This window comes from Nicotiana attenuata, unplaced genomic scaffold (assembly GCF_001879085.1).
Source record: "Nicotiana attenuata strain UT unplaced genomic scaffold, NIATTr2, whole genome shotgun sequence".
Taxonomy (NCBI): Eukaryota; Viridiplantae; Streptophyta; class Magnoliopsida; order Solanales; family Solanaceae; genus Nicotiana; species Nicotiana attenuata.
In genome coordinates, this window is record NW_017670266.1 from 1107038 (window position 1) to 1133668 (window position 26631).

Below are 26631 nucleotides of genomic sequence, written 5' to 3' on the forward strand. Positions count from 1 at the left end.
TACAAGAAGGAATTTCTTCATTGTTAATTTTAGGAATCCGCGACCCCCCCCACACACACACACACGAGAGAGAGAGAGAGACTACATGAACTCAACTAACCTATTATCAAACAATCATCACACGTACAACCGGAGTGACAATACTGAAACTACAACAGTTGCAAAATTGATACTGGACAATAAAATGAATACATATTTGGCAAAGGCAACTACCATCCGTATAAATGGGCTAATTAATCAGAACATATAAATACGTAGAAACTATAGTCCCAATCTGTACATTTATGATTAAGGCATGTACAGGAAATTTTCTTCAGATTGCAACAAACGACTTGTTGCAGCAGTTGGATTATGTCAGCTTTCGCCATATGGAATGTTTTGCAGCTGATAAGCACTTCACCCTGGGGAAAACAAAACCTGTCTTTGGGGGATTTCCATCCACCAGAGAATGTTCATAGATTTCTTTGCATTCTTGAACAACCTATTTCACAAAGAAATCCCCATCAAGAAAGCAATAAAGAGAAACCAAAGTTATCATCTCAAAGATAATGAACAGCCTTAGAGGGCTCACTAATATAAGGAGCCGCTGCAAATGCATGGGAACCAAGAGCTTAATGCTTTTGATATTTTTACAGGTAAATGAGTCTGGACACAAGTTCATTTAATTTAGAAACAGGTGCAGCAGAAAAGTAAAACAAAACCGAATCACAATACCAGAGCTCTTGCAATAGATGTTTAAAAGGGATCGACAAATAACTTGGAGAAGTCTCTAACATGGTTTGGTCATAAAGAAGCCTGACATCGACAAGATTCTGCTTTTATATGGAATGAATATATTTATATTGAGTAAATTTATTATCAAAAGTAGTGGCGAACAATGACTTTTGATTTTTAATGGCGAAAAAAGAAACGTTAAATCTTGTAGCCTTAAAGCATGGCAAATAATGGCAACTTACTAAAACATGTTAACCACTTCACTAATGCATTGGCAGGATGTAATGTGGGAAGTGCAAACAAAAGAACTAATAATGAGTAGCAATATCCTTTTCTCAGATAGTTCAAATTTTGAACTAAAATTTTGAGCGTGTGTGCCACTTAGATAACACATGTATACCTCTTTTGCATCTTTTCGAGGTATGCCTTCTCGCAGACCCACAATCTTTTCAACCACTTCTGGCTGCAGTTGAGAGTAACAATGCTCAATAATAGGGATTATCCAGAGACGCAATAGAACAACAAGATAATGATTTTAACCACCAGCTTCCACACAGTAGATTCAATTTTTAACTGACATTTAGGTTCATAATGATTCATAACTCGGTTTTGAGATTTCTTTGCATGGACAAGAGCAGACAAGAAAACTTACTGGACAGTCCGGTTGCTGTTCTAAAATATTTGTGTAAACCAGTGTGAAGGAATCAGGGCTCTCAGATGAAGCAAGTTCTCTCAAGTCACTGAGTATCCTTACTCTGTTCTCTACTTTCTGCGGTGTAAGTGAAAATTTGAGATTATAAAGAGAGAGAGAGATCATGTACTCCTTCTCCATTGACATACAACATCTTAGCCATAAAAAGACAACTTGGAAGTTACCAAAGTTAAGACAACATAACACAAGTGTATGTGCATACATATGCTTTGTGTATATAATTTAAAGCACCAGTAAAGCAGATCTATAAATTTCAATAGGAAAAATAGGATCAGTTAATTTTTTTTCTATAACTGAGAAATTCCGGAGCGCCAGCTAGCAAACGGTTTGAAGCTCGGTGGATAATGACCCCACCTCTCTACCTATTCCACTTATATCCAGGCGCTTATGTGTGCGGTAGGATTCTAATCTACAAATCACGAGCAACGCTCTCTTTCTCATGGATAGGTCATCACGCATTGCGCTCTTACCATTAGAGCAAAGCTCAGTGTCCAGTAGGATCAATTAAATTATGTTATGATTTCATTAACTAGCTTGAAGATTGAATTCATATCCTAATGATATTTTAGAAGTCACCTTATTTTTCTGTTGACAAGAAAATCTTTTATCAGAAATACAATATAGCATCATTTTTTTACCATATAATCTATTGTTGAATTGCAAAGAAACTATCCACACAAAACCCTTTGAAGCTGTTATGACTATAGTATATTTTTGAACCGAACACCTTTCTCTATCATCTCTGGTCTAATTTTCCCATCCTCACATAGGAGTGCATCTTTTTTTATAGAAAAATTGCGACCCCGCCTGCCTATGAAGAACTTCAAGTTTATTGGGAAAGGATACGGTAGTAAACCCTGCAGCTTTTTAGGACTGGGTGCCCAGCCATGTAGGAAGACTCACCCCAGCCACTATAGCAAAGCCACCCCAACTCTAGCGGAGAAGCACTCTCCACCCATTTCCATTTTTCCGTGAGCCAAAAAACCCGCCCACCCCCTTTTCTTGAGACCCTTAGTGATAAGTGACTAGTCCAACAATTAAAAAGAAACCTAACGCCGTGGACTTACTGGATGCAGTGCAGTATTTCTCTTTAATTCTTCTTACTACGGAAAATTTCCGATCTCCCCAATTCTCTTGTTAGTTGCCGACTTACTTTGCCTCTCCTTTAGCCATTAATTTCTGCATTTCATTCACATTTGACAGAGTTTGGTACGTCTATACCAGCCCAAATCCAGTTTCAAGGTATTGTCCGCTCTGAACCTATTTTGGGACCTCACGAGTTTGTCCCCTTGGGCTTTAAATGATGTTATCAAAGGCGAAAATCACAAAAAAGCTCTAAGACCCGTTAGGGCTTTAAGCGAAAAGCGCAAATAAAGGCGCAATTGGAGAAAAAATAAAAATATGTATATGCAGTCCAAGACCAATAATTATAAGCATGAATAACAAATATATGGACAAAAAAATTGAAAACAAAATTACAATAAAGTGATATATCAATTGTCGCATTTTCAGAATTACACTCATTGGCAAGGAAAAGTATGCCTTAGAGCCTTGATGCGACACTGAAGGGCGAAGCGCTCAACATGTTTTGAGCCACGCTTCAGGGCTTAAGCGCGCTTTAAAAGCGCTTTTGACAACACTGGCTTTAAGGCGCCTTAACACTTGAATCCTAACCTTATATTGCTCAAACTTTCCTCTCTCATTCCGATGTGGGATTTGCCTAAGACAAGTGTCGCAACGAACAGAGTTGAACCATGTTGTTACATTCACCTCCAATAGCAACTTAGCGTCCTCGCTGAGATTTGCCCAACCCTCGTACTAGACGAGGTACTGGCTCTGATACCACCCACCATGACCTAGAGGGGTGGGGCCAAAGCGGACAATACTTTGATATTCGGGCCTGGGCTTATCTAGGCAAGCAACAAAATATTTCTAGTATTTAAATTCAGTAATATAATATTCACTCGATCCTTCAAGATCTATAGAAGATATATTAGAGAATATATATGGCCTTTGCATCTCTAAAATGTTGCAAATCAAATGTGATTTATTAACAGTCGCATGCTTATCACGTGATATTATCGTAAAAATTGAACTTTGGTCTCCAGATAACTCGATATGGTATGTAAATGAGGGACTATAATCTAGCAAAAACATACATGAAATAAAGGTCGTATACTATATTTAATGTTTTACAATTCATCTTTTTAAAATACTACTTAAGATTCACAATGTTTCAAACCATTTAAAAGAAAAAGTCGTATGTGTAATACCCTGATACAATTTTAAATCACAACAAAGCTCAGTATTTTCTCCTGTTTGCAAAATCTTTTACAAATCTCTTGCTGGAAAATTGGGGCTAACTTATCCAATGTTCTCCCTATTAGTATTAAATAAGGTTATAAGCTAAAACTTAAAAAGTTAAGAGATTTGATGCCATCTATCTATTCTTTTTACATGTAGGGACAAAAAGTGGATTCAAATCCTTTCTTCAAAAATTTGTTGTACATAACCATCAAGTTAGATTAACAATAAGTCTAGCATTTTTCAATCATATTTTCTATTTGATTGCTACCAGATTGAGTACCGGATAAATAAATTGCCACCATTTTAGCCTTAAGAAAAAAATAGCCTTAGATTGACACTTTGCTATAGTAAATTAAAAAAGTAGACCTTGTAAAAAAAGTAAATAAAAGTAGTGTTCTTGCACCAAAATTGGAGTTTAAGTTAGATTAAGCCAAAATAATAATAGAAGAGACTGGTATCGTAATTTGTGATTATAGAGTCGTTTTGTTATTTGAAGGCATTAAACTCATAAGTTAGAACAGGAAATTCAGAAAAAGGATTTGGCAAACTTTCTAAAGACAGAAAGGCAATACTAACACAAATCTTAAATCAGAAGTAAATGGGATAAGAAATGAAGTAAAGTTGAGCTGCTTATCTATTTTCCACCCTCCCCAAAGAATAAGAGAAGTGCAATCGGCACATGAGTTTCGAAATTCCCCTAATTAAAAATATACCTCAGGTAATAGTAAGAGTTCAAAAAGAAAGTTGTTGGGCTTACAGAAACACTAATGTACTCCCGAAAGAAATCCATGAGAACCTCTTCATCGAGCCTCATCCTCTCAATCGTTTCTTCTTTAATGTAGTTTTTCTACCATGTGAGAGACATAGAAATAGTCAACTAAATTGTGTTATAACCCAAAAAAAAGTAGTGTCAATTAAATGAACTGTGAAGAACTTTTCAAATAAACCTGGGTAAGTAGATGATCCACATATACAACAACAGTCTCCTCCAGGCAAGCCTCGACAAAACGCCTAAATGATCTTTCTTCAATGTACCTTTTCCCAAATTGTGAAACAAACAAAAGTTAAGGATATACGTGTCATTCATTCTAGGATATTCCTCAATTAGAAAGTGTTGCTGTTGCTGCATATGAATATAGAATATAATGAACTCACATAAATAGGATAAAGAACATTCCAAGGGAGGAAGGAAAAAAACAACAGATGATGTCATTCAGCTAAGCACAGAAGAGAACTCACATTTTAACATCGGTGAAGTAGTCTGAAAATGTTGCAACTAGAAACTCGGTAACCTGTCCTTCCAACCAATCTGAGACATGAAACAACGAATTTCCAAGTGAAGACTAGAGTTTTAGAATCATGGCAACCTAACACATATGCATAATTTCTGACTAGAACTAATTTATTCACAGAATGCTTCACATTTTTCTTGATTGGCAAGAAGAAGATCGAATGCTTCACATTATGTACAGTACATAATGGTTAGACTCGTTTCTCTGTGGCTAGAAATATCCTCCGAATGTCCATTGCGAGGTTGCAGAAGAGTACTATCTGTTGCAGATCTCGTTTCTATGTCAACCATTGCTAGGTTGTCCAGTGCTAGATTCAACCATTATAAAATTCCAAAAGTTAGTTTCAATTGGTTACTTCTATCATTTCTTGCATTCCCTTCATCCCAAATCAATATCCTCGTTTGACTATTAAGATTAGAGGTGATTGTTCCTTGAATCAACAAAGTACAATAGCCAAAAACCCTTACCAAAGATCATCGATGGATACTCCTAGACTGTGAAAGAGAGGACAAACTGGGAATCTAATAAGATGTATCGAATGCCCTTGCCCTGTTGCTAGAATAGGAGCTGATATTGATTGAATGAGGGAATATAAAAGGACCATGATACTTTCTGCCTTTAGAATAGTAGAGGAGGTAGAGTTAACTTAACTTTTGGTAATTAAAAACAAATTCCAGAAGGTTCCACATTAGGAAGCTGAACATTAACGTTGTCACAACTGTGAAAGGAAGGGAGACAATCATGGGAACTGAGATGGAGGGAGATTTTCTTATTCCTCCTAAAGACAGGCAACTAATGTACCAGCAAAGGTAAATGAATACAGATGATGAGACTTCTACATTGTAAGAGCTGAATTTGGACAATATTTGCACTGTAGGTGCCTTTTCGCTACTAACATAATGCTTAGATAGTTGTCCCATGGAAAATTATCATGATTGCAAGGAGTGACAATGGTTGTAAGACGTTTCCAAAATTTAATTTCTTTTAGGATCTTACTGTGACTATGATTTTGTAGCCCATTCTACTATCATATTGCCAAAAGGTCTCATCAAACTAGAATGACAAACAAGTATGCCCTGCAAGTCAAAAATAGGTCGGACCACCACGGTACGAGTTAGGGATGACCTTGTTCAAGATAAGTGTCTATACATCCTCCAACAACATTTCAAGCATCTTAAAGATTCAGAATTAACAAGATGATGGCCAGAGTTACTATCACCCCCATTCTATGCAAGAATGAAAATAATCCCAGATCTTCCTTTATCAAAGAATTGATTCTATTTTGGTTTTTCTTTAGTTATTCAAAGAAATGAATGTCATTTTAAGCCATGCCGCACAGCTAATGACTCCACACAGAATTATGAAGTTAAATTTCACTAGTAGTAGTATCTTAATGTGTTATTACTCCATTCTAAATTACTTGTCCAACTTTTCTCATTCGTTTTAAAAAATACCAATTCAAACTACATAAGTAATAATTATATTACCTTAATGTTGATGTGATGTATTTTCAAAGTAATTATCCTATAATTTCCAGTTAACATTTACTAGTAGTACTAATTAAATACTTCCTTCGCTCAAAATGGAAAGTCTAAATTTCATTTAGAAAGAAGGTTGAAACTGTAAATTGTCATGTGAAACCACACATCAGCTTTTGTCTTCCAAAACATAAATAGAAAAGGTTTGTTACGAGAGGAGAAAATGTATGTTATCTATAACCATGTATCATAAAAAAATCTGCCATTGATAACCTTGTTACGAGAACAATGTGTGGTGAGGCACATCACGGATTCGAACCCTGCAACAGACAAAAGCCTGGTGTTCACCTTGGTGGGTTTTTTTTTTTTTTTTTTAGGGGGGGGGGGGGGAGGGGGGGGCACTCGAACCGTGCGTCGCTGACCTCAGGGATTTCTCGATTAAAAAATTTATCATAAAATACACCAAACATTTCTTTTTAAGAACATTTGACATTATATGTAGACGCGAGAAGGAAAGGTGGAAATTGTGTTGGGGATGGACATGGAGGGACTAATAGTTGAATCAGACTTTCTTCTCTTCAGATTTGAGCAGATACTTCAATATAGGGGTAGTTATGATGACGCTATTATCAAAATAATAAAGACGCAAATACATGTATACAATCAAAATAATCCAAATGGGACAGAAAAGTAAAATAGCATAGAAGCAACGGTGCAGATACTGTACATTGTAAATTGATTAGAATCTCTTTGTGAACATACCACAAGGACAGAATAGATCCAACACTTCACCAGTAAATAATAGGTAGTAACAGTTCTAAGATAGATGCTTCTAACATATGGGACGAGAGCTCCTAGCAACAGAAAGAAATCTGAGGAACATCTCACCTTTCTGATACAACTTAACGAGCAATTCCTCTACTCCTGGATCTTCAAAGATGACACTGACAGTTTGATGAACAGCTTCCTGAAAATAACGAGAGCAACTCAGGTACAAAGTAATGAAGTATCACCAATAAAAAAGAACTCAGATACAAATTACTGGTAAACGGTAACTATGGTCTATAGTGTACCCATTGAAATTTACTCCCCTTTCTTGCCATCCCCAGCTCCAAGTCCACTATTCTTCCCCTTCTCAAAGATCGTTTGCTCACACAAGGCTTGAGACCTCTAAGCAATGAACACTCACAATAATGGTCCCTGAAGGCACAAAATGCATCTTCTTGGATCACCTCCAATGGTTGTTCAATTTGGGGTTACGCAAAAAAGGGTTTTGGATTTTTGCTGTTGGGTACTTGGTACTGACTTTTTAGTTGTGGTTTCGTGTTTAGGTAGCTAGCATTTACTGGTTGGCCATGGGTTTTGGCTTGACCCAAATCTGCAAGTTTGGAGGGTTCTGGGTTTCCGCTTGGAGTTAGGTTGCTTAGTTTGCGGGTTTGGTTTGCATTATAGTGTTAGAGAGGCCAAGTCTTTAGTGGGCTTATTTGAGACAGGCGTAAATTATGTGTTAGCTCTAATCTGTCAATCAATCTATCAATTATGCGTCAATCCCAAGCTAGTTGGATTGAAAACATGCACCCAGATCCATTATGTTCCGGTCCATTTCATTCCAATACTAGCACAGTTACTAGTCTTTTAAGGAAAATTAGAAGTTCTCTAAAACTAAAAGTTCTCCAAATCTCACACTTATTCCCTTATCCACATACTAGCATAGACAACAACAACAACAACAACAACAACAACAACAACTACCCAGTATAGTCCCACAAGGTGGGGTCTGGGGAGGGTAATACGTACACAGGCCTTACCCCTACCCGAAAGGACAGAGAGGTATCGACCCTCGGCTCAGGAAAGGAAAAGGAAAACAAAAACAAAAAACAAAAAAACAAAAAACAAAAGAGCATTAGTAACTCCAGCAGAAATCACATAAATAATTATCTAAACATAAACCATAAATAAAATGGCATGCAAATAAATCGACCAGTAACTACCATAAGGGGGCACAATACAATACACAGATCATCTATGGAGAGCCCTACCAAAACCCCCCCCCCCCAGCCTCGGGACAGAAGTACGAAAAATTCTAGAAGCCCCTATCCTACAACCCTGATACTAGACCTCCAGACTTTCCTATCAAGGGCCATGTCCTCGGAAATCCGCATTCTAGCCATGTCTTGCCTAATCACCTCTCCCCAATACCTCTTGGGCCTTCCTCTGCCTCGGCTCGCGCCAACTACCGCCAGCTGCTCACAACTCCTCACCGGGGCATCGGGGCTTCTCCTCCGCACATGCCCGTACCACCTAAGCCTTGCTTCCCGCATCTTCTCCTCTACTAGGGCCACCCCCACCTTCTCCCGAATAACTTCATTCCTAATCTTATCTAACCTGGTAAGCCCGCACATCCACCTGAGCATCCTCATCTCCGCAACCTTCATTCTCTGGACATGGGAGTTCTTCACCGGCCAGCACTCAGCCCCATACAACATGGCAGGTCTAACCACAACTCTATAAAACTTCCCCTTGAGTTTCTGTGGCACTTTCTTGTCACACAAGACTCCTGATGCAAGCCTCCATTTCCACCACCCCGCCCCTATACGGTGAGTGACATCCCCGTCGATCTCTCCGTCCCCCTGAATCACCGACCCAAGATATCTGAAACTGTCCCTCTTGGCGATGACCTGGATCCAAGCTTGACGTCCCTGCCTACTTCGCTCGGCTCGGCGCTAAACTTGCACTCCAGGTACTCTGTCTTAGCCCTGCTTAGTTTGAAACCCTTGGACTCGAGAGTCTTTCTCCAGACCTCCAACCTCTCGTTAACACCGACCCTCGTCTCGTCTAACAGGACTATGTCATCAGCAAATAGCATACACCATGGCACATCCCTTTGAATATGGCGTGTTATAGCATCCATCACCAAAGCAAATAAGAGAGGGCTAAGTGCAGATCCTTGATGAAGCCCCATTACCACCGAGAAATGGTCTGAGTCACCACCCACCGTCCTAACCCTAGTCTTAGCTCCATCGTACATGTCCTTGATCACTCTGATGTAGGCTTCCGGCACGCTCTTCGCCTCCCGACACCTCCATAGCACCTCCCTTGGGACCTTGTCGAACGCCTTCTCCAAGTCGATAAACACCATGTGCAGGTCCTTCTTCTTATCCCTGAAGTGTTCCACCAATCTCCTGACAAGGTGGATAGCTTTTGTAGTGGAGCGGCCCGGCATGAAACCGAATTCACAGATATAGACGTCATCTCCCTCACCCTCGCCTCAACCACCCGCTCCCAGACTTTCATGGTGTGGCTTAGTAATTTGATACCCCTATAGTTGTTACAACACTGGATATCCCCTTTGTTCTTATACACGGGCACCACTGTACTCCACCTCCACTCCTCCGGCATCCTCTTAGTCCTGAAGATCACATTGAACAACCTGGACAGCCACTCTACTCCTGACCTACCTATGCATTTCCAGAACTCCACCGGGATTTCGTCTGGCCCGGTCGCTCGACCCCTACTCATCCTACGCAAAGCCCCCACGACCTCCTCCACCCTAATGCGCCTGCAGTACCCAAGGTCTCTATGAAACTCTGAATTCCCCAACTCCCCTAGCTCTACGTCTCGATCCCCCTCCTCGTTAAGCAGGTCTCGAAAGTACGCCTGCCACCTCTGCTTGACTTGAGACTCCCCCATCAGAACTCTACCATCCTCATCCTTGATGCACCTAACTTGGTCTAGATCCCGCGCCTTCCTCTCCCTTACTTTAGCCAACCTGAATAACTTCCTGTCCCCGCCTTTCTCCCCCAATTCCTCGTACATGCGACCAAACGCCGCATTTTTTGCTTCCGTGACCGCCAGCTTCGCTTCCTTCCTCGCCACCTTGTAGCTCTCCCTGTTGGCTCTCCTTTCTTCCTCGCTTGAGCTCCCTGCCAACTTAGCAAACGCCGCCTTCTTCGCCTCCACTTTTCCTTGGACTACATCGTTCCACCACCAGTCACCTTGATGTCTGCCTGAATAGCCCTTGGCTACCCCGAGCACATCCCGCGCTGCCTCCCTAACCAAGTTCGCCGTCTCTGACCACATTGCGTCCGCTTCCCCATACTAGCATAGAATTTCTCAAAATAAACTATTAGATACTCCTGGCAAACACACAACCTAATATAAGTCTAACAAACTTAGCTAATTCGAACTCTTCGGTATTGCCAATATGGATCCTCCGCTTCTATTTTGCTCTGTTCTTAACTAACTACACATTGATTCCAAAAGCTTGTAGGTGTTTTGAGACAATCTCTCTCCATGTGTTTTTTGTATAAGCACTTTCTCCATGTCATGTTAGATCTATCTTTTACTTTTTTACCACCTCCAATCATTATATTGTCACACCTGTGGACCAATCTAATTTGAGGTTTACATAAGGCATGGCCAAACCATCTCAAACAATCTCTTATTTTATCCTCCATGCGTGCTACTTGTTGTGCCCTCTATGTGATCATTCATAATATGAGATGTGGAATATTCCTATTTCCATTCAAGAAGCTATGTCTTGAATAGATAATACAATAAGTTGAAATAACAAGAGACCATTTGTTTCTGATAGAGATTTTGGACGAGTTACATGTTTTACATTCCGATGGCCTACTTCAATTTTCTAAAGTTTTTCACCTAATAGAGTGCCCATAACAAATACATGTTCTTTATTATTGCTTCAGAAGATAGCCGTGACATGCACGGCATGATTCTTGAGACCTTAAAGCTTAAGCAATATCGAATTCATGCACCTAGGTCTGGCTTATATCTAGTTTCCAATAGGTTATCCCTTAAGTTATCCATAAAATTGAGTGGGGAATTAACTCCACCGTAAATAGAGATATGTTGCACACTTAATTATAATAATAAAGTCACCATCCATAAAACCAAGCAAGCTAGTACTTACCTTTGCAACCTCTAAAAAACCTTTGCAGGTGTCCTCGAAATTAACCTGAGAAGCAATCAAATAACTTAACATAAGAGAAGTTAAATGCCAGCAATGCAACTTCTAGGCCAAATAACTAGGACTTAACAGTAATCACATTGACAAGAGTTAGATGCAAGTGCCAGAAATCAACTTCTAGGCCAAACAACTAGGACTTGATAGGAAGCGTTAGATGCAGAACTCTTTCACCATCTCTGACATCCATATATTCAAAACAATTCATTTTGTCCCAGAAGGGAAGCCTTGGAGCAACGGTAAAGTTGTCTCCGTGTGACCTATAGGCCATGGGTTCGAGCGGTGGAAGCAGCCACTAATGCTTGCATTAGGTTCGGCTGCCTACATCACACCCCATGAGGTGCGGCCATTCCCCGGACCTGCGTGAACGCGGAATGCCCTGTGCACCGGGCTGCCCTTTAAATCATTTTGTCCCACAACATCAAAGAACAGCAATACTTTCTGGTATACACCAGGCATTAGTGGGTCTATGTATTATATTATCTTATAGTATAATACGGTAGAATTGAGCCATAAAGGTTGTATCAGTGTTGCAGTTGCAGAGCTTCAATCTCATCGAGAATGAAGGAGGGGAAAAGGAGTTGCTTGAATGTGGAAGCTGATGAAAAGAGAATCTTTTATCAAACGACACACATGCATCAAAATTGAAACTTTCATATTTCCGCACCCAACTTCTGATTCTTCTAAGCTAAATTTCCTCATGCTTAACTCACATAAAGCGAGCTATATCTTCTGATGATAGGTCCTTTGTTGATTAGTAAGCCACATCATTACATTTGTGATAGAAGAGCAATGTGACCCTTTTCACATTTCTACTTTTTCTTTGCTAGAGTTGTGGCGGAGATTATCCGATTGTTTGACAAATCTTATGTGCTTCCACTTCACTTTTTGAATCTTTAACTGGAAAGCATTGGGCTTTCATTGCTGAGAAAGGGTAAAATTTTCTCTGGCAACATACGTTATTGGCTGTCATATCAAGTATTTGGTTAGAGCCCAATGTCAATACGCTCTAAGATAAGTTTCTTGCAGAACATGTTTAGAATATTGTATTTTCAATCTTCTACAAGGTGTTCTTTTTATTGATAAATAATTAATCAATCTTCAGTGAGATTGACGGTTTAGTTTATTAGAAGTAACATTTCTTATAGTTGAGGACATTCGTCCTCCTATACACCCTTCTACCTTATAAATGAGACTCTATTTTTTACCCAAAAAGTAAAAAGTAAAAGGAGATGAAGTAAAGATATGATAACAACAAAAAGACCAGCAAGATCCACAGAAATAATACAACAGTAAGAAATAAATATATGGACATATAAACCATCCGTCTATCATCTTTCTAATCAAATCTGACAGTCTGACATATCACATACAAAATAAAAAATTTATCACACTCATCCTAGACGTAAACTTAAAAACAAGACGACTGATGGGAAAAAAGGGAGTAACAGCAATCAGGATAAAGCACAGAAGATGCACGCAGAAGTTACGGGGAAGAGAAGAAACTAATAAGCACCTGTTCGGCATAGTTCTGTGGGAGAGCTTCAAGAGTACTAGAACTTAGCTCCATCGCGAGATCATAACAGCGAAGATTGTTGTTAATCTGCCATAGTGTCTAGATCTTAGCATAGTTGTATAGCACCAACATGATTTAAAGATATTTCTACCTCACAATAAACAGTTCAGATTTCAAATTTTTACAAACCATTGCACATAGGGATTCCAGACCGATTTCGGAAGCAGGTTCCTCCAATCTCTTCCTCTCAGCTGCTTGAAAATCAATCATTACCTGGAATGAAACATTATCAAGTAACCAGCAAATGTTTCTTTTCAGAAAGCTGAAAATCAAGCTGTTACCAATCAAAAGCTCGTGAATTTATATGGAGTAGATTACTAGAAATATATCAGAACGAGAAAGAAATAAAATTAAGTCCTTTCAGTCTCTGAACAAGTTTTTGGATATCTGATCAAGCAGGTTATCATATAAACACACTCATAAAAGAGAGGGAAAACAGTCATGTAAACACAAGATTATATTCCTTCTTTTTCCCTCTTTTCATTAAAGGGTAGCTTAGATTAAAACTGGACAGACCAAAAATCCTCCTTGAGCAAGGATATAGAAGATAAAGCATTTCAGAATAACTGCTTCTCTCAAAGAAGAAAGTCCAAAAATGCTTCAAATACTCGTGAACTATTTTCTACAAGAACTTAAGTACTTGAATATCACTTGATACACATTTTTGTTGAGAAAAAATACTTCACATAAAATACTGAGGACAACCATGCACCATTAACCCCCTACTTCAAAGGAAAATGTTAACTAAGAGTCCAGGGTAAATTGATCTGTTTTGTTGTAACACAAGCATGATTATTAAGGGATAAGAAATGATGCCAACGGAACAGAAATTGGAGATTTTTCCTTGTAGATGTATATAATGAAACAAAAGAACTTACCTGAATGAGAGCCAGAGCAATCCTATATAACATGACATCAGTGCTATTTTCTCGTACAATTTGCACCTGCTCCCCCAGGATCCTAAATAAGTCAACAGCAGCAGGCGTATAGAGTTTCCCATCGTCAGTCTTTTTAGGTGGCTGTACTTTGTCTGCCTCAAGGATGTTCAAGTACCATTTCTATGTTACGAAATAAGATGAAAGTCAGCATCATGTATGTCCTAAAATAATATGAAAAGCAACAACAACAACAACAACAACCCAGTGAGATCTCACTAGTGGGGTCTGGGTAGGGTAGTGTGTACGCAGACCTTACCCCTACTCCGTAGGAGTAGAGAGGTTGTTTCCGATAAGCAGTTATGATAATAAATTGAGTTTAAACCTTTGTCGTAGCTTGCATTCTCTCAACATACGCATTCATGAGGGGATCCATTGCACCACTCTCAGAGCAAACTTGAGCCAAAGAATCATCAACTCCAAGTCCAATTAGACTTTCTTGGTAGTCGACCACCCAACCTGTTACCTAATTCATGGATTGGGAAAACATCTCAATTCCGAATCACGACAACATCTCTTGCAAAGGGGAGAGAGAGAGAGAGAGATCATTCACCCACCCGTATAGAAAAGAAATATTGGGAAGATGAACATGCTAATGCTGAGAGATGATGAGGGGGAGTAATTAAAGTTAATTATCGGTAAGTCAGGAAGCGGCACTTCGTTTTTTGCAGAACTATGTAGCTCATGGACACAAAAACACAGTTATCAAAAGAATCAGAAAGGGAGATAGGAAGCTAAATCAAAGCCCGACATGACTGCCTTTCTCTTCATGAAAATTTGTTACTGGTTGAAAGAAGAACCACAACGGGGCCATGAGCCTATTAGGAGAAGTACTAACACAGATATGTTTCTCAGCATAAAGGATGCTATACCACTATTCCTGAAAGTTTACGAGGAGTGCACAATTCGGTAACATTGAGATTAATTACAAGCAGGGATAAGAAGGTATAACAGAAAGAAAGAAAGAAGCCACAGCAAGTAGTAAAAGAAACAATCATATTTGACCAAATGTTTTACCTCAAAGCTTTGAGCCTACGACCACAGCATAGGGATTAATATCATATATCCTTTAGAAGGGAATAACTGGTTGAAATGGTTTTTTGTGACTTCCATATTCTATAGTATATAAAATTTCCATATTTTCTAGCTTTTAATCAAACAAACAACGATTTCTAAATAATCCTTCACCTATCCAAAAGAAAGAAAATGCTGATATGATTAAAGTTGTATTGCCTTTAAAATCTAACCTCAAAGCTATGATTCTATCATCACAGCATAGGAATTAATATCAAATTTTCTTTAGATTAAAAAAGGTGATGGAGATGCTCTTTCATGACTTCCATATCAATAGTTTATAAGATTTTCATATTCTCTAGCTTTTAATCAAACAAACAACGGTTTCTGATGCCAATATAATCCCTCAGTTATCCAACAGAAAGAAAATGCCAATATGAATAAAGTTGCATTACCTTTAAAATCTCTATATTCGTCATATTATTAGCTTGGTCACTCAGCTTTCTCAGCCACTGGACAAATCTCTCCGTATAAAGGTTTACCATGAGCTGGAAAACTTCATATCTGAGACCATATAAAGTATAAATTAGAATGGACATAACAACGTACAGAAAAGAAACAGAAGTTGAAGTGGAAACAGATATTAAGGTATAGATGCCACTGACTTGAAAGTGTTGCATGATTAAGACCAAACAATCAGGCCTATTTAGCACAAGAAGGAGCTTTACAGCTAACAAAAGCTTTTTGAAGAAAATCATATCAAAAGGATACATGTGAAACATCTAGATCATCCTAAGTATTAGGAACATCATGCTGGTTGACTATCTAACATTGAGTGAGTTATATATAATATTATACTTTATCAGTAGTAGAACGCAATTAATAGCAATAAGGAGCATTTCAGCTTGTGACTAATTTTAGAGACAAGAGTTATTTTGCCAAGCAAATTTTCCAAATACAACAACAAAACACAGTGAGATCATGTGGGGTTTGGAGAGGATAGTGTATACGCAATCCTTACCCCTACTTTGAGAAAGTGAAGAGGTTGTTTCTAGAAAATCCTCGGCTTAAAAAAGATAAAAAGGTAAAAAGGATAAAAAGGCTCAAAAAAGGTAAAAGCAGGAAATAACAATAAGCAGCAATACCAGCAAAGCAATCAGAAAACCAAAGCGCAAGAACCGACCGGTAATAATAGAAATCTAGGAACATGAAATACAAGACTAGTGCACTAAAACTACTGGTACGAAGAAGGCGCTCGGCTACCTAACCTTCTACCTTAATTCTCGACCTCCACACCTTCCTATCAAGGATCATGTCCACGGTGAGCTGGAGCACCGCCATATTTTGCCTAATCACCTCTCCCCAATACTTCTTCGGTCTATCCTTACCCCTCCTTGGGCCCTCCACGACCAACCTCTCACAGCTCCTTACTGGAGCATCAGCGCCTCTCCTCTTCACATGTCCGAACCATCTAAGTCTCACTTCCCGCATCTTGTCCTCCACCGGAGCCACCCCCATCTTGTCCCGAATAACTTCATTCCTAATCCTATCCAACCTGGTGTGCTCACACATCCATCTCAACATCCTTATTTTTGTCACCTTCATCTTCTGGACTTCGGAGTTCTTGACTGGCCAACATTCAACCACATACAACATAGTAGGTCTAACCACCGCTATGTAGAACTTACCTTAAGTTCTGGTGGCACATTCTTACCACACAAAATACTGGAATCGAGCCTCCGATTCATCCACCCTGCCCCAATGCATAACTGACTCAAGGCACTTGAAACTCTCTCTCCTAGGAATGACTAGTGAATCGAACCTCACATCCTCGTCCACTTCCCGATCCGCACCACTGAACTTGCACTCCAATTATTTTGTCTTGGTCCTGCTCAACTTGAAACCTTTAAACTCTAGGGTTGCCTCCAAACCTCTAGTCTTCCGTTAACACCACCTCACGTGTCATCAATCAAAACAATGTCATCTGCGAATAACATGCACCATGGCACCTCCCCTTGAATGTGGCACGTCAGCACGTCCATAGCCAGTGCAAATAAAAATGGGTTGAGAGCTGACCCCTGATGTAACCCCATCTTCCCATCTCAACTGCGAAATGATCTGATTCCCCTCCCATGGACCTCACCCGAGTCTTAGCTCTGTCATAAATATCCTTAATCGCCGTAATGTAAGCAACAGGAACGCCTGTAGCTTCCAAACATCTCTATAGCACCCCCCTTAGGTACTTTATTGTAAGCCTTCTCAAGGTCGATGAACCCCATATGTAAGTCTCTCTTCCTTTCTCTATATAGCTCCATTAATCTCCTAACAATGTGAATGGCTTCCGTAGTCGAACGCCCCGGCATAAATCCGAACCGGTTATAGATACACTCCTCCTCACCCTCAGCTCCACCACTCTCTCCCAGACTTTCATAGTATGGCTTAGCAGCTTGCTACCCCGATAATTGTTGCAATTCTGGATGTCGCCCTTATTTTTGTACAAAGGGACCATTGTACTCCACCTCCATTCATCAGGTATCTGCTTGACTATCTAACATTGAGTAATATATAATATTATACTTTATCAGTAGTAGAAAGCAATTAATAGCAATAAGGAGCATTTCAGCTTGTGACTAATGTTAGAGATAAGAGTTATTTTGCCGAACAAATTTCCCAAATGGAGGAGAAAATTCCAACACAATCTCTAATGGTTCCAGCATAGCCGAAATTTGAGATAGTGAGAAAATCTTAAGAGTATGAGTAGGAGACTACCCTTTCTAGACATGTACAGTTTTGTTCATCTATCGCTAAAACTAGTTGATCCCGATAAATGGAAAAGAAAATGGCATTACAAAGGTGTAAAGAGCAGAGGACAGACCTTGGAGGAAAGCAAGGAGCCACATAGTCATATATCTCTCCAAGCTCTTCTCCCATCTGAAATTGATGAGATTATATGTCAATGCAAATATAGGAAAGGACATTTGGATTATGAGAATAAACATACATCACAGCAAAGTTATTTTCCTCTACTTTGTCATTTATCTCCGACAGAAGGATGTATCTCCTAACCTTAAAGTCTTCCTCCTACTGTTTACAAATTTTCTTTTTTTAATCAAGCAAGGGGATCAATTCCATAAATGCTTTATCTAGTCATCTTCTCAACAAGTTTAAGGGTAAATCTAATATGTTAAAACCCAACATGACATGTCTTTACTGGAAAAAAGTGTCCTGATTTGTTCAAAACAAAAAACTTTTAAAAAAAAATCATGACCTGCACCTCCATGAAAAAGGGTTCTAATTTTTAATTACACAGATAAGAACTCATTCTCATAAACATATGATTTATTTGTCTCATCACATCAACCATTTTCTTTGATTGTTTGCATTTTCATTATTTTAAGAGCATTAGCCAACTGTGCCTCTTTCCCCCTAGTTTCGTTTCTCTTTAATTTTCTTCTCATTTGCTGCATTCCTTGTAAATACTTCAAGGTGTTCCTTGACCATTCTGTGCAGCTAACTAGGTGAGACAACAGCTTTTCAATTCAAGCAGTCCTTTGGCATGACGGCAGTTACACTCAAAAGATACAAGATAACCAAAGGTGGCAAACTTTACCGAGTTGGGGAGGAATGACAGGCTAAAACCTATAGGTACCAAAAATGTGTCAAAATCACTCAGTGTGTACTTCATCAAAAATCTTGTCCAGTTGTTGACCAGAAGTTAGTTAGGAAGGGATGATATCAGCAACTAAACTGGAGCACGTGCTCAGGAAAACATGGTATTCTATCAGCAAGATGAAGGGAAATGGGGGAAATTCTTGTCAATATGAATGACTATACCGGACAGACAACGGGCCAGGAGGTCCTTGACAAGCATCAATAATTTCATCAAGAAAGATTTCATGAAAGATACTTTTTTTTTTACAATAAAGAATTATATCTTAGAATCAGTCTCTTTCAGTTTTTTGCCTATAAAAAGTGTTTTTGGAGAAGTAAAAAATTCTAACATCTAAAAGCAGGTGTAAAAGCAGATATGCTAACCACTCTAGCTTCCTCTATAGCTGTTTTAAGCTCTTCCTCATTGAGCAGTTTGTCAAAACGTGCTTCAACGGACTTCCTTATACTTTCATAGCATTTGTCCTTGTAGCCTTTTCCCTGAACCTTCAACTTCTGTTGTGTGAGATTTTTTGAAGAAGGTGTTTTTCTGCAGGCCAAAACATTAAGCAGAATATACATCAATATACTTTGACACATGAGGCATGCAGAAAGTTAAACAGAACAACCAGGCAAGGTAGAGCACCTACTTGGCATTTCTTCGAGGATTTGCAATTGAAGCCATAGCACCACCTCCCTCAGCCTCAGCTGCTTCTTCTGCGAGTTGCTGATCTAAGATTTCTTGCATTTCAACAACCCTGGAGAAGGGTGAACAAATAACAATCTAGATCCCGGATTCATGAAATACATTGATGCGCAAGAAGGTATTACACTGTAAGTGTGCAACATAGGCCAAGATTGTGGGCATAACAGTGGCAGCTCTGCTACTGTACAACTACACTAAATAGAAATGAAAAAAAATGACTTGTCTAAATCAGCTTTGGTCATGAAAATTTCCATTTAAGTTAACATACCTTATAGCACGGACGAGCGTTTGTGGGCTGCAAATAATGCCAAACAAACAAATAGCATTATCAGTTCAAAAAAATAAAATAAATAAATGAATACAAGAAATCCAGCGCAAACTAGAAGAAGGCAATTAAAACATGAAGAATAAATTTAATACTTGAAATTATAAATGACATGCACAAATCACAATACTTCAATAAATAGACGGAAAGCTAACTAGGCCTATGAAAATGGTTATGGAACAAATAATTTTGGACACCGACCAAGAATTAAAAAAATGAAGGAAAAACAAGAAGCTTAAAGTGCTATTGTAGCTTCTGATATAACTGATTGTATAAAAGGGAAGCCCGGTGCACTAAGCTCCCGCTATGTGCGGGGTGTGGGGAAGAGCCGGGCCACAAGGGTATATCTATAGTACGCAGCCTTACCCTGCATTTCTGCAAGAGGCTATTTCCACGGCTCGAACCTGTGACCTCCTGGTCACATGGAAACAACTTTACCAGTTACGCACTGCTATTCAGGAATCCAAGAATATTGCTACTCTCAGACTGGATGAACTGATTGGAAATCTGACTGCTTATGAAATGAGAAGGCAAACCATGAAGATGGATACACCCAAGAAGGAGAGAAGCTTAGCTCTCAGAATTGCTGAAGGTTCAGATCTGGAATATGATGAGATGGCTATGATCACTAGAGATTTTAAAAAGTACCTGATGAGAGGAAAGGGTTCTTCAAGAGGTACAACCTTCAACAAGACAAGAGCTCCAGAGAAACAGACCAATGAGGGCTGCTACAAATGTGGTAAGACAGATCACATGATCAAAAATTGCCCTCAATGGGAAATTGAATGGAAGAAAGAAAGAACTGAACGAAGGAACAAGTTCAACCAAAAAGAAACAAAGGTTCAACCAAGGCTATGGTTGCTGCTTGGGGAGAAACCTCAGATGAAGACTCAGAAGTTAAAACTGAAGAAGAGCAAGCACTGATGGCCATTGGAGAATCAGATTATGAACAAGAGGTAAGTATTCTTCATCTCAACGACAAGATTAAATTCTTGTCTAAAGAAAAGTTGGCTGAGCTATTACTAGATTTCATTGATGAATCTGAAATAATTAACAATGAGAAGGAAGTTCTGTCTAGGGAATGTGTGATCCTAAAAGCAAAATGCAAAAGTCTAGAGTCTAGGGCAAATGAGAGTGATAACAATAATGCTGAGTTGAAGAACCAGGTTCTTGAACTTGACAACAGTGTCCTAGAACTTAGGTCTGAATACCTAAAACTGAAATTAGGAACAGGAAAGAAGAAAGCTGATCACACATATCTCACTCTCGAAGAAAATTTGGGAAAAATGAAAGATGAATTGTGTAAGAAAGATGAATTCATCAAAGGCTTAAAGGAAGATCTAGGAAAGGTGAAACATGAACTAGACAGAACTTGCAAGTGGAATAAGGCTTCTGATGCACTCTCCTGGCTGCAAGAGCATCACAGTAGCAACAAAAGAGGACTTGGCTATGGGACTCTAGCTCCAAAATGGTATCCTAAAAGCAAGTACCTCACACTTTCTGAAAATAAAATCTGCACACTGTGGTAAGACTGGCCATTACAAATATGAATGTAAGGCAAAAGAACAAGCCAGTCAAAAGAACAAAGCTTTTGTTCAAGAAAAAAATAAGCTGCCTGGATGGGCAAGAAGAAATTTGATTCACCCTTTTGCTTATAGAAAGGGACCCAAACTAGTTTGGGTTCCTAAGACTAGCCCCTGATTTCCTTTTGCAGGTCCAAGTGAAAGGGAGGAGCCAAATATGGTATATGGATAGTGGCTGCTCAAAACATATGACTGGAGACAAGGACTAGTTCCTTTCACTTGAGAACTTAAAAAGAGGTAATGTCTCCTTTGGTAATGGAAAGAAAGGTGAGATCATTGGGGTTGGAAAGGTAGGCAAGATTCGCATTCCATAGAGAATATCTACCTGATAGATGGCTTGAAATATAGCCTAATAAGTGTGTCACAACTGCGTGACAGAGGTAACCTTGTGGCTTTTACCTCCACCAAATGCTTTGTGATTAACCTTACCACTGACAAGATTGTTTTGCAGGGAAAAAGAGTTAACAATATTTACATTGTAGATTTGTCCACTCTTTCAGAAAATGAACTCACTTGTTTAAGTGTGTTGGTTAATGATCCCCTCCTGTGGCACAAAAGACTTGGTCATGCAAGTCTAAATCAGCTTAACAAATTAGTCTCTAAAGACTTGGTGATAGGGTTACCTAATATCAAGTTCAAGGAAAACAAAGTTTGTGAGGCATGTCCCTTCTTATAACTGATTGTATGTGGACATATATGTAAGATCTGAATAACAGCACATACATATTACATGGTATTATCTAGCCTAGATTCCTAGGTGCATTAATAATTTTGCAGTCTGCACTCAGTCTCTTAAGATTAGGATTTGAGAGACGCGAATACAAGTTCTTATCTATTATCATTTATTCGTTCATTAGTTCACTCATCTATTTATGCACCCTTTCACGGACATAGAAACAAAAAGATCTTGGACACCAAAGTCAGTCTTGAGATCCTAGCCATGAACTTCTGCGTCCTTCACCCGTCTAAAAGCAGTAACTTTAGGAAGAGGCCCCTGATTCATTGGTTTGATGAGCTATCTCATGCCTCCAACATGATGATTTCACATTATAGAGGAGAATCTTCGACCTAGTAACAAACTTCCAAAATCTAATAGAATAATGTCGACAAGGAAATCACAGACTAATATGCAGACAAAGGTAGTAATATTGCACTGTGTGTTCTTTCCAGTTTGAATCTTTCATGCTTTTTTTTAATATTTATATGGTCGGCCATCCAACTTGAAAGGTGCTTCCTAAACTTGCACCAGAAAATGATACGCCAGGTGTAACAGGCATCCAACAACTCGAAATGATTGGTCACCCACCAGTATTGAAAGATTCCTTGGAGAATATCTATAGGATATGGTCCATTCAACGGGGAACAACAAAAAAGTGGAGAATCATTAGGAGGCAGCCTAAGTTTTAAATACCTAAGAAGAAGAATAAACAGGTCTATTTTTTGTTTTTTAAATCCGAGTGTTTTCTCTCTCTTAAATGTCAAATTTCTATGCTCCCCTTTCAAGTATTTTCACAGGAAAAGAAAAGAAAAAGAGCTTATCATTACCCAGAGAACTTTAACAATACCATATTTTAATTCCATCAGCCCTCATCATAGGACTAGAGAGTTACACGGTTGCAGTAGTGTAGTGCAGATCCATGATGCTGTCTATATGTGTATCATTGTCAAAAGAATTAAACGTTCGGGAAATTGTATACTCCAATTTTTTTTAAAGGAAGTATTATTAAAAAAATAAATAGCAGAAAGCACTACAAGATGCTTGCAGGTGCATGTACAAATTACGGGAACACCCTACACAAAACAAAAGGAGAAGCTTGCATCTGTTCTAAACACTAAAGAAGGTACTCATCCAAAAAACTTATCAAGGAAAACAAAAACATAATATATTCCACCAAAGAAGGGACTCTTTTACTTTACCATTTACATTGTTATTTCTGCTTATTGAATTAACATATCCCTTTACAAATATACCAGTCCAGCAGTCACCTGCTTTACATATGAATCAAATTGAGGAACTCTGACAATTTTCAATATGAGTACCACTGCCCCAATATTCACATATGTAGTCCAGATAGATATACTGAGCATAATAGTTATCAACATTAGGATGAGCTATCCAACGATGTTTGAGAAAGAAAGGGAGAAGGAAAATCATGCAATTTGAGTCATAAGGTTACCTAAAGATTTAGCTTGGTGACTTGGTCTCGTTGTGCAAGGAAGGTTTTGAGATTACTTTTCTCTTTTATTTTTCAGCCTCTTCTAATCTTGGATGCTATATGTTTGTATATATCGATTTCAGCATTAGATGCATTCCAATAACACCCTTTATCTAACAAAAATAATTCAAGAAGAAAAGGAAGAAGCAAAAAGGCCTTCCAAGTTCCAACAACCACACCAGTGACTGAAGTTTGAAGAAAACTTCACAAAATTATGTGCCTTTGTAATCATGCAACAAAATATTAGTCTGAACTCCCCAAAAGGACAAGATTATGATAATGCAGGCAGCATGATTTGACAGCTTGACAAATAATTCTTAAAAAAATCAAGAATACCTCTCCTTAGCCAGTTTAGAGAAATTCGCAATATGGGCCCATAGTGTCTTCTCAAAGGTCTCCCATGTTTGATCCACATCTTCAAAATACTCTCTGACAAATTTCAAAAGTTCCAAATCAAAATGGTCAAATTCCAAAACCAACAAAGAGGCAGAGGTCATCCGAATATCAGCAGACTAAAAGATTTTTATATATTCCACTATAGTAATTATCAATTCATAGCAGACACAGTTTAAAGCATGCAACTGTTCAGATGAGATAGACTGCAACTGGATGTTGCTGCACTGTTCTTTTTTTTTCTTTGATATATTATCTTGTTGTAATGTCCTGTCATCAGACATCTTCATAATTTTCTGCATCAGCTATTGAGAAATTGAAACCAGCATATTTAGGCTGATAGTCACTATCTTTAATCATAAAGAGAGCTGCAAGCCCTCGACTGCAGCGAACTTTGAATGTGTTTATCCAACATGAAGTCAGATCAATTTGATGTTTTGCACTGAATATATATTATACTCAAGAACCAAAAGCAGCAACAGGTAAGATGTGAACAGTCAAAAAAATTTAAAATTTTGGGCGTCAAGAAAGAGGACCTTATTCATTCATACCTAAATGAACTAGAAAATAAAAAAAATTGTAAGATACTGACCTTAGTCTACCAACCTCTTCTTTATGAGACCCTGCAGCGGCTAGCGCAAACCTTCTCTTTCCATCAAGAGCTGTTAACCTCTGTAAACAATTTAAGTTAGAAGCATCAGACTATCAGCAGAAGACTAGGGGAGTATTGATGACTAAGAAAGTCAGAAATCTGAGAAAAGCCTACTTCATAAGTGTTAATTAGCTCCTTATCATCTCTAAGAGAATCCCGTGCTTCAGAAGCCTCTACCGAAATTGACATCATTCCTTCCACATCCTACAAGAGATGAACCAATTATATTGATTCACAATCAGTGAATCAACAAAAAACACCCACCTTTTGGACTAAACTAAGTCACTGCTATAAAGCTATGTGCAGTATTTACCCGTGAAAGAAATAAAAGTTAGGTACAAAAAGGACATAAAAATTAAGCACTTGTATGCTTTAATAGAAAGCTCGGAACAAAAAGATATGAGTAAGATATACCTTCAGAGTAGTGTTCAAATTATTCCTGGTGTTGCTGAGAAGCTTTATCTGGTCATGATTTTCGATTAAGTTTTGGCACTCTTGACAAAGCCTGGTTCAAGAAGAAAGAACTCAGATCAAGCTCAAGACAGAATGCCATACGTAACAGAAAATGCATATTTTAACTCTTGGAATGCAATCATGACATTGCTAAAAATAGCGAATCTTATTATACTTTTCAATAGAAAGGAAGTTTTCTCGGAGCTGGTTTATAGTCTTCTGAGATGAGTTAAGTGATTGCAGACCAGCTTGTGCTTGTTCAACCTGCATTCCAGAAAATTATGCAGCAGATAGAGTTTAGTATCTGGATTTTCTCATAGCAAACATTTCTCTCACCATAATAAAAGGTTACAAGATCGAAGTAGAGCTTCAAAAGCTTTCTAAGTCAAAATACAGCAGAAAAATCACAAAAACATTTTCCACGACATAAGAAATGAGTTGTCTAAACATCAAGTGGAAGAATCCATATACCTGTTCAGCGACCATCGTACTAAGTTGTGCATCATTTGCCTGGTCCAACATGAAACAGTAGCAGACCATGATTACTGTAGTGCATTCAATTTAAGTTCAGACCACTAAGTTGAAACTATGAGGAAACGTTACAATGTGTGATAAGCAAAGCAAGTCTAAGCAGGCCAGTTAAGATCCATTAGCAACTCGGTATAATCATGACAGCCTACTGCATTTAGCGGGAAGCAAATCAGACCATGATTACTGTAGTGCATTCAATTTAAGTTCAGACCACTAAGTTGAAACTATGAGGAAACGTTACAATGTGTGATAAGCAAAGCAAGTCTAAGCAGGCCAGTTAAGATCCATTAGCAACTCGGTATAATCATGACATCCTACTGCATTTAGCGGGAACCAAATCACTTTTAAAAATTACCACAAAGTATCAAAAGCTAAAATTTAAATTCATTGTTTTAATGGCATTTTCTAGGATAGTGTTAGATTTTCAACAAAGTAACAAGAGTGAAAAGCAACTGAAATAGGGATAATGACTTAGTGACTAAACTTAAAAGTTCAAAACGACACTTATGTGGCGAAAAAAGCAACCAGCTCTAGGTATTTACATGATCACAATTGATTCTTCATAAAATAAAATCATTTAAACTTGAATTAAGAAATAATCACGTTAGTCTCCCAAAATTAGAAATTGCTCTACCATTTTCTACTTGAAAACACTCTTCAACTATTTCTCATAACAGTTCCTTTAGACAACTGAATTACAAAGTGACAACATATTCTCTAAATACAACAAAATTTCCAAATTATACAAAAATCCACGATAAACAAAAATAAAAAGGAAAGAAGCAGTGGATCTATGTGGAACCTGTTGACGAGCAATGTAATCGGCTTTGATTGACGAAATAGACTGTAAAAGCTCCGGTAAAGGCAAAAGCTTAGCGACCTCACGAACGGAGGCTTCCTTAGCCTCAACGCCAAGATCTTCGGCCATCATTTTTCTAAGTTGAAATTATTTACAAATCTAACTGCTCAATTTAATTTACTGACAAAACCTGCAAAATTTTGACGAATTTCTTATTTCTTAGAATTGAAATTGAAGATGAAGTCTATAGAGATCTCGAGGGAGAAGACCTTCAAAACGTTGATTCAAAGAGTGTAAGCAATCAGCTCGATTT

General features: G+C 38.4%; 1 protein-coding gene across 2 annotated transcripts; it reads right to left on the reverse strand.

Moving 5' to 3' along the window:
* Positions 1 to 26631, reverse strand: LOC109236960 (exocyst complex component SEC6). 2 transcript variants are annotated; one of them, XM_019403199.1, is made up of 24 exons: positions 26322 to 26631; positions 25460 to 25498; positions 25164 to 25252; positions 24950 to 25040; positions 24650 to 24739; positions 24476 to 24555; positions 23827 to 23919; positions 19635 to 19661; positions 19311 to 19418; positions 19048 to 19210; positions 17888 to 17943; positions 15468 to 15576; positions 14324 to 14464; positions 13942 to 14121; positions 13193 to 13276; positions 13004 to 13090; positions 11434 to 11478; positions 7392 to 7470; positions 4973 to 5042; positions 4681 to 4768; positions 4491 to 4580; positions 1367 to 1483; positions 1115 to 1177; positions 1 to 481 (listed from the first exon to the last, which is right to left on the reverse strand). In XM_019403199.1, exons 1-24 carry the CDS (start codon positions 26448 to 26450, stop codon positions 350 to 352), a joined length of 2250 nt encoding a protein of 749 aa, XP_019258744.1. In that variant the 5' UTR covers positions 26451 to 26631; the 3' UTR covers positions 1 to 349. The 2 variants fall into 2 exon arrangements, with proteins under 2 accessions (XP_019258744.1, XP_019258745.1); XM_019403200.1 differs by having other exon boundaries at positions 25460 to 25533; positions 26322 to 26404.

Excerpts from the sequence above, each read along its gene's own strand:
- LOC109236960 (XM_019403199.1), bottom strand. The coding sequence starts at position 26,450 with ATGATGGCCGAAGATCTTGGCGTTGAGGCTAAGGAAGCCTCCGTTCGT. Across the intron at positions 19,211-19,310 it reads AATCCTCGAAGAAATGCCAA|AAAAACACCTTCTTCAAAAA; the intron begins GTAGGTGCTCTA and ends TTTGGCCTGCAG. Across the intron at positions 17,944-19,047 it reads CTATAGAGGAAGCTAGAGTG|ATGGGAGAAGAGCTTGGAGA; the intron begins GTTAGCATATCT and ends CATCAATTTCAG.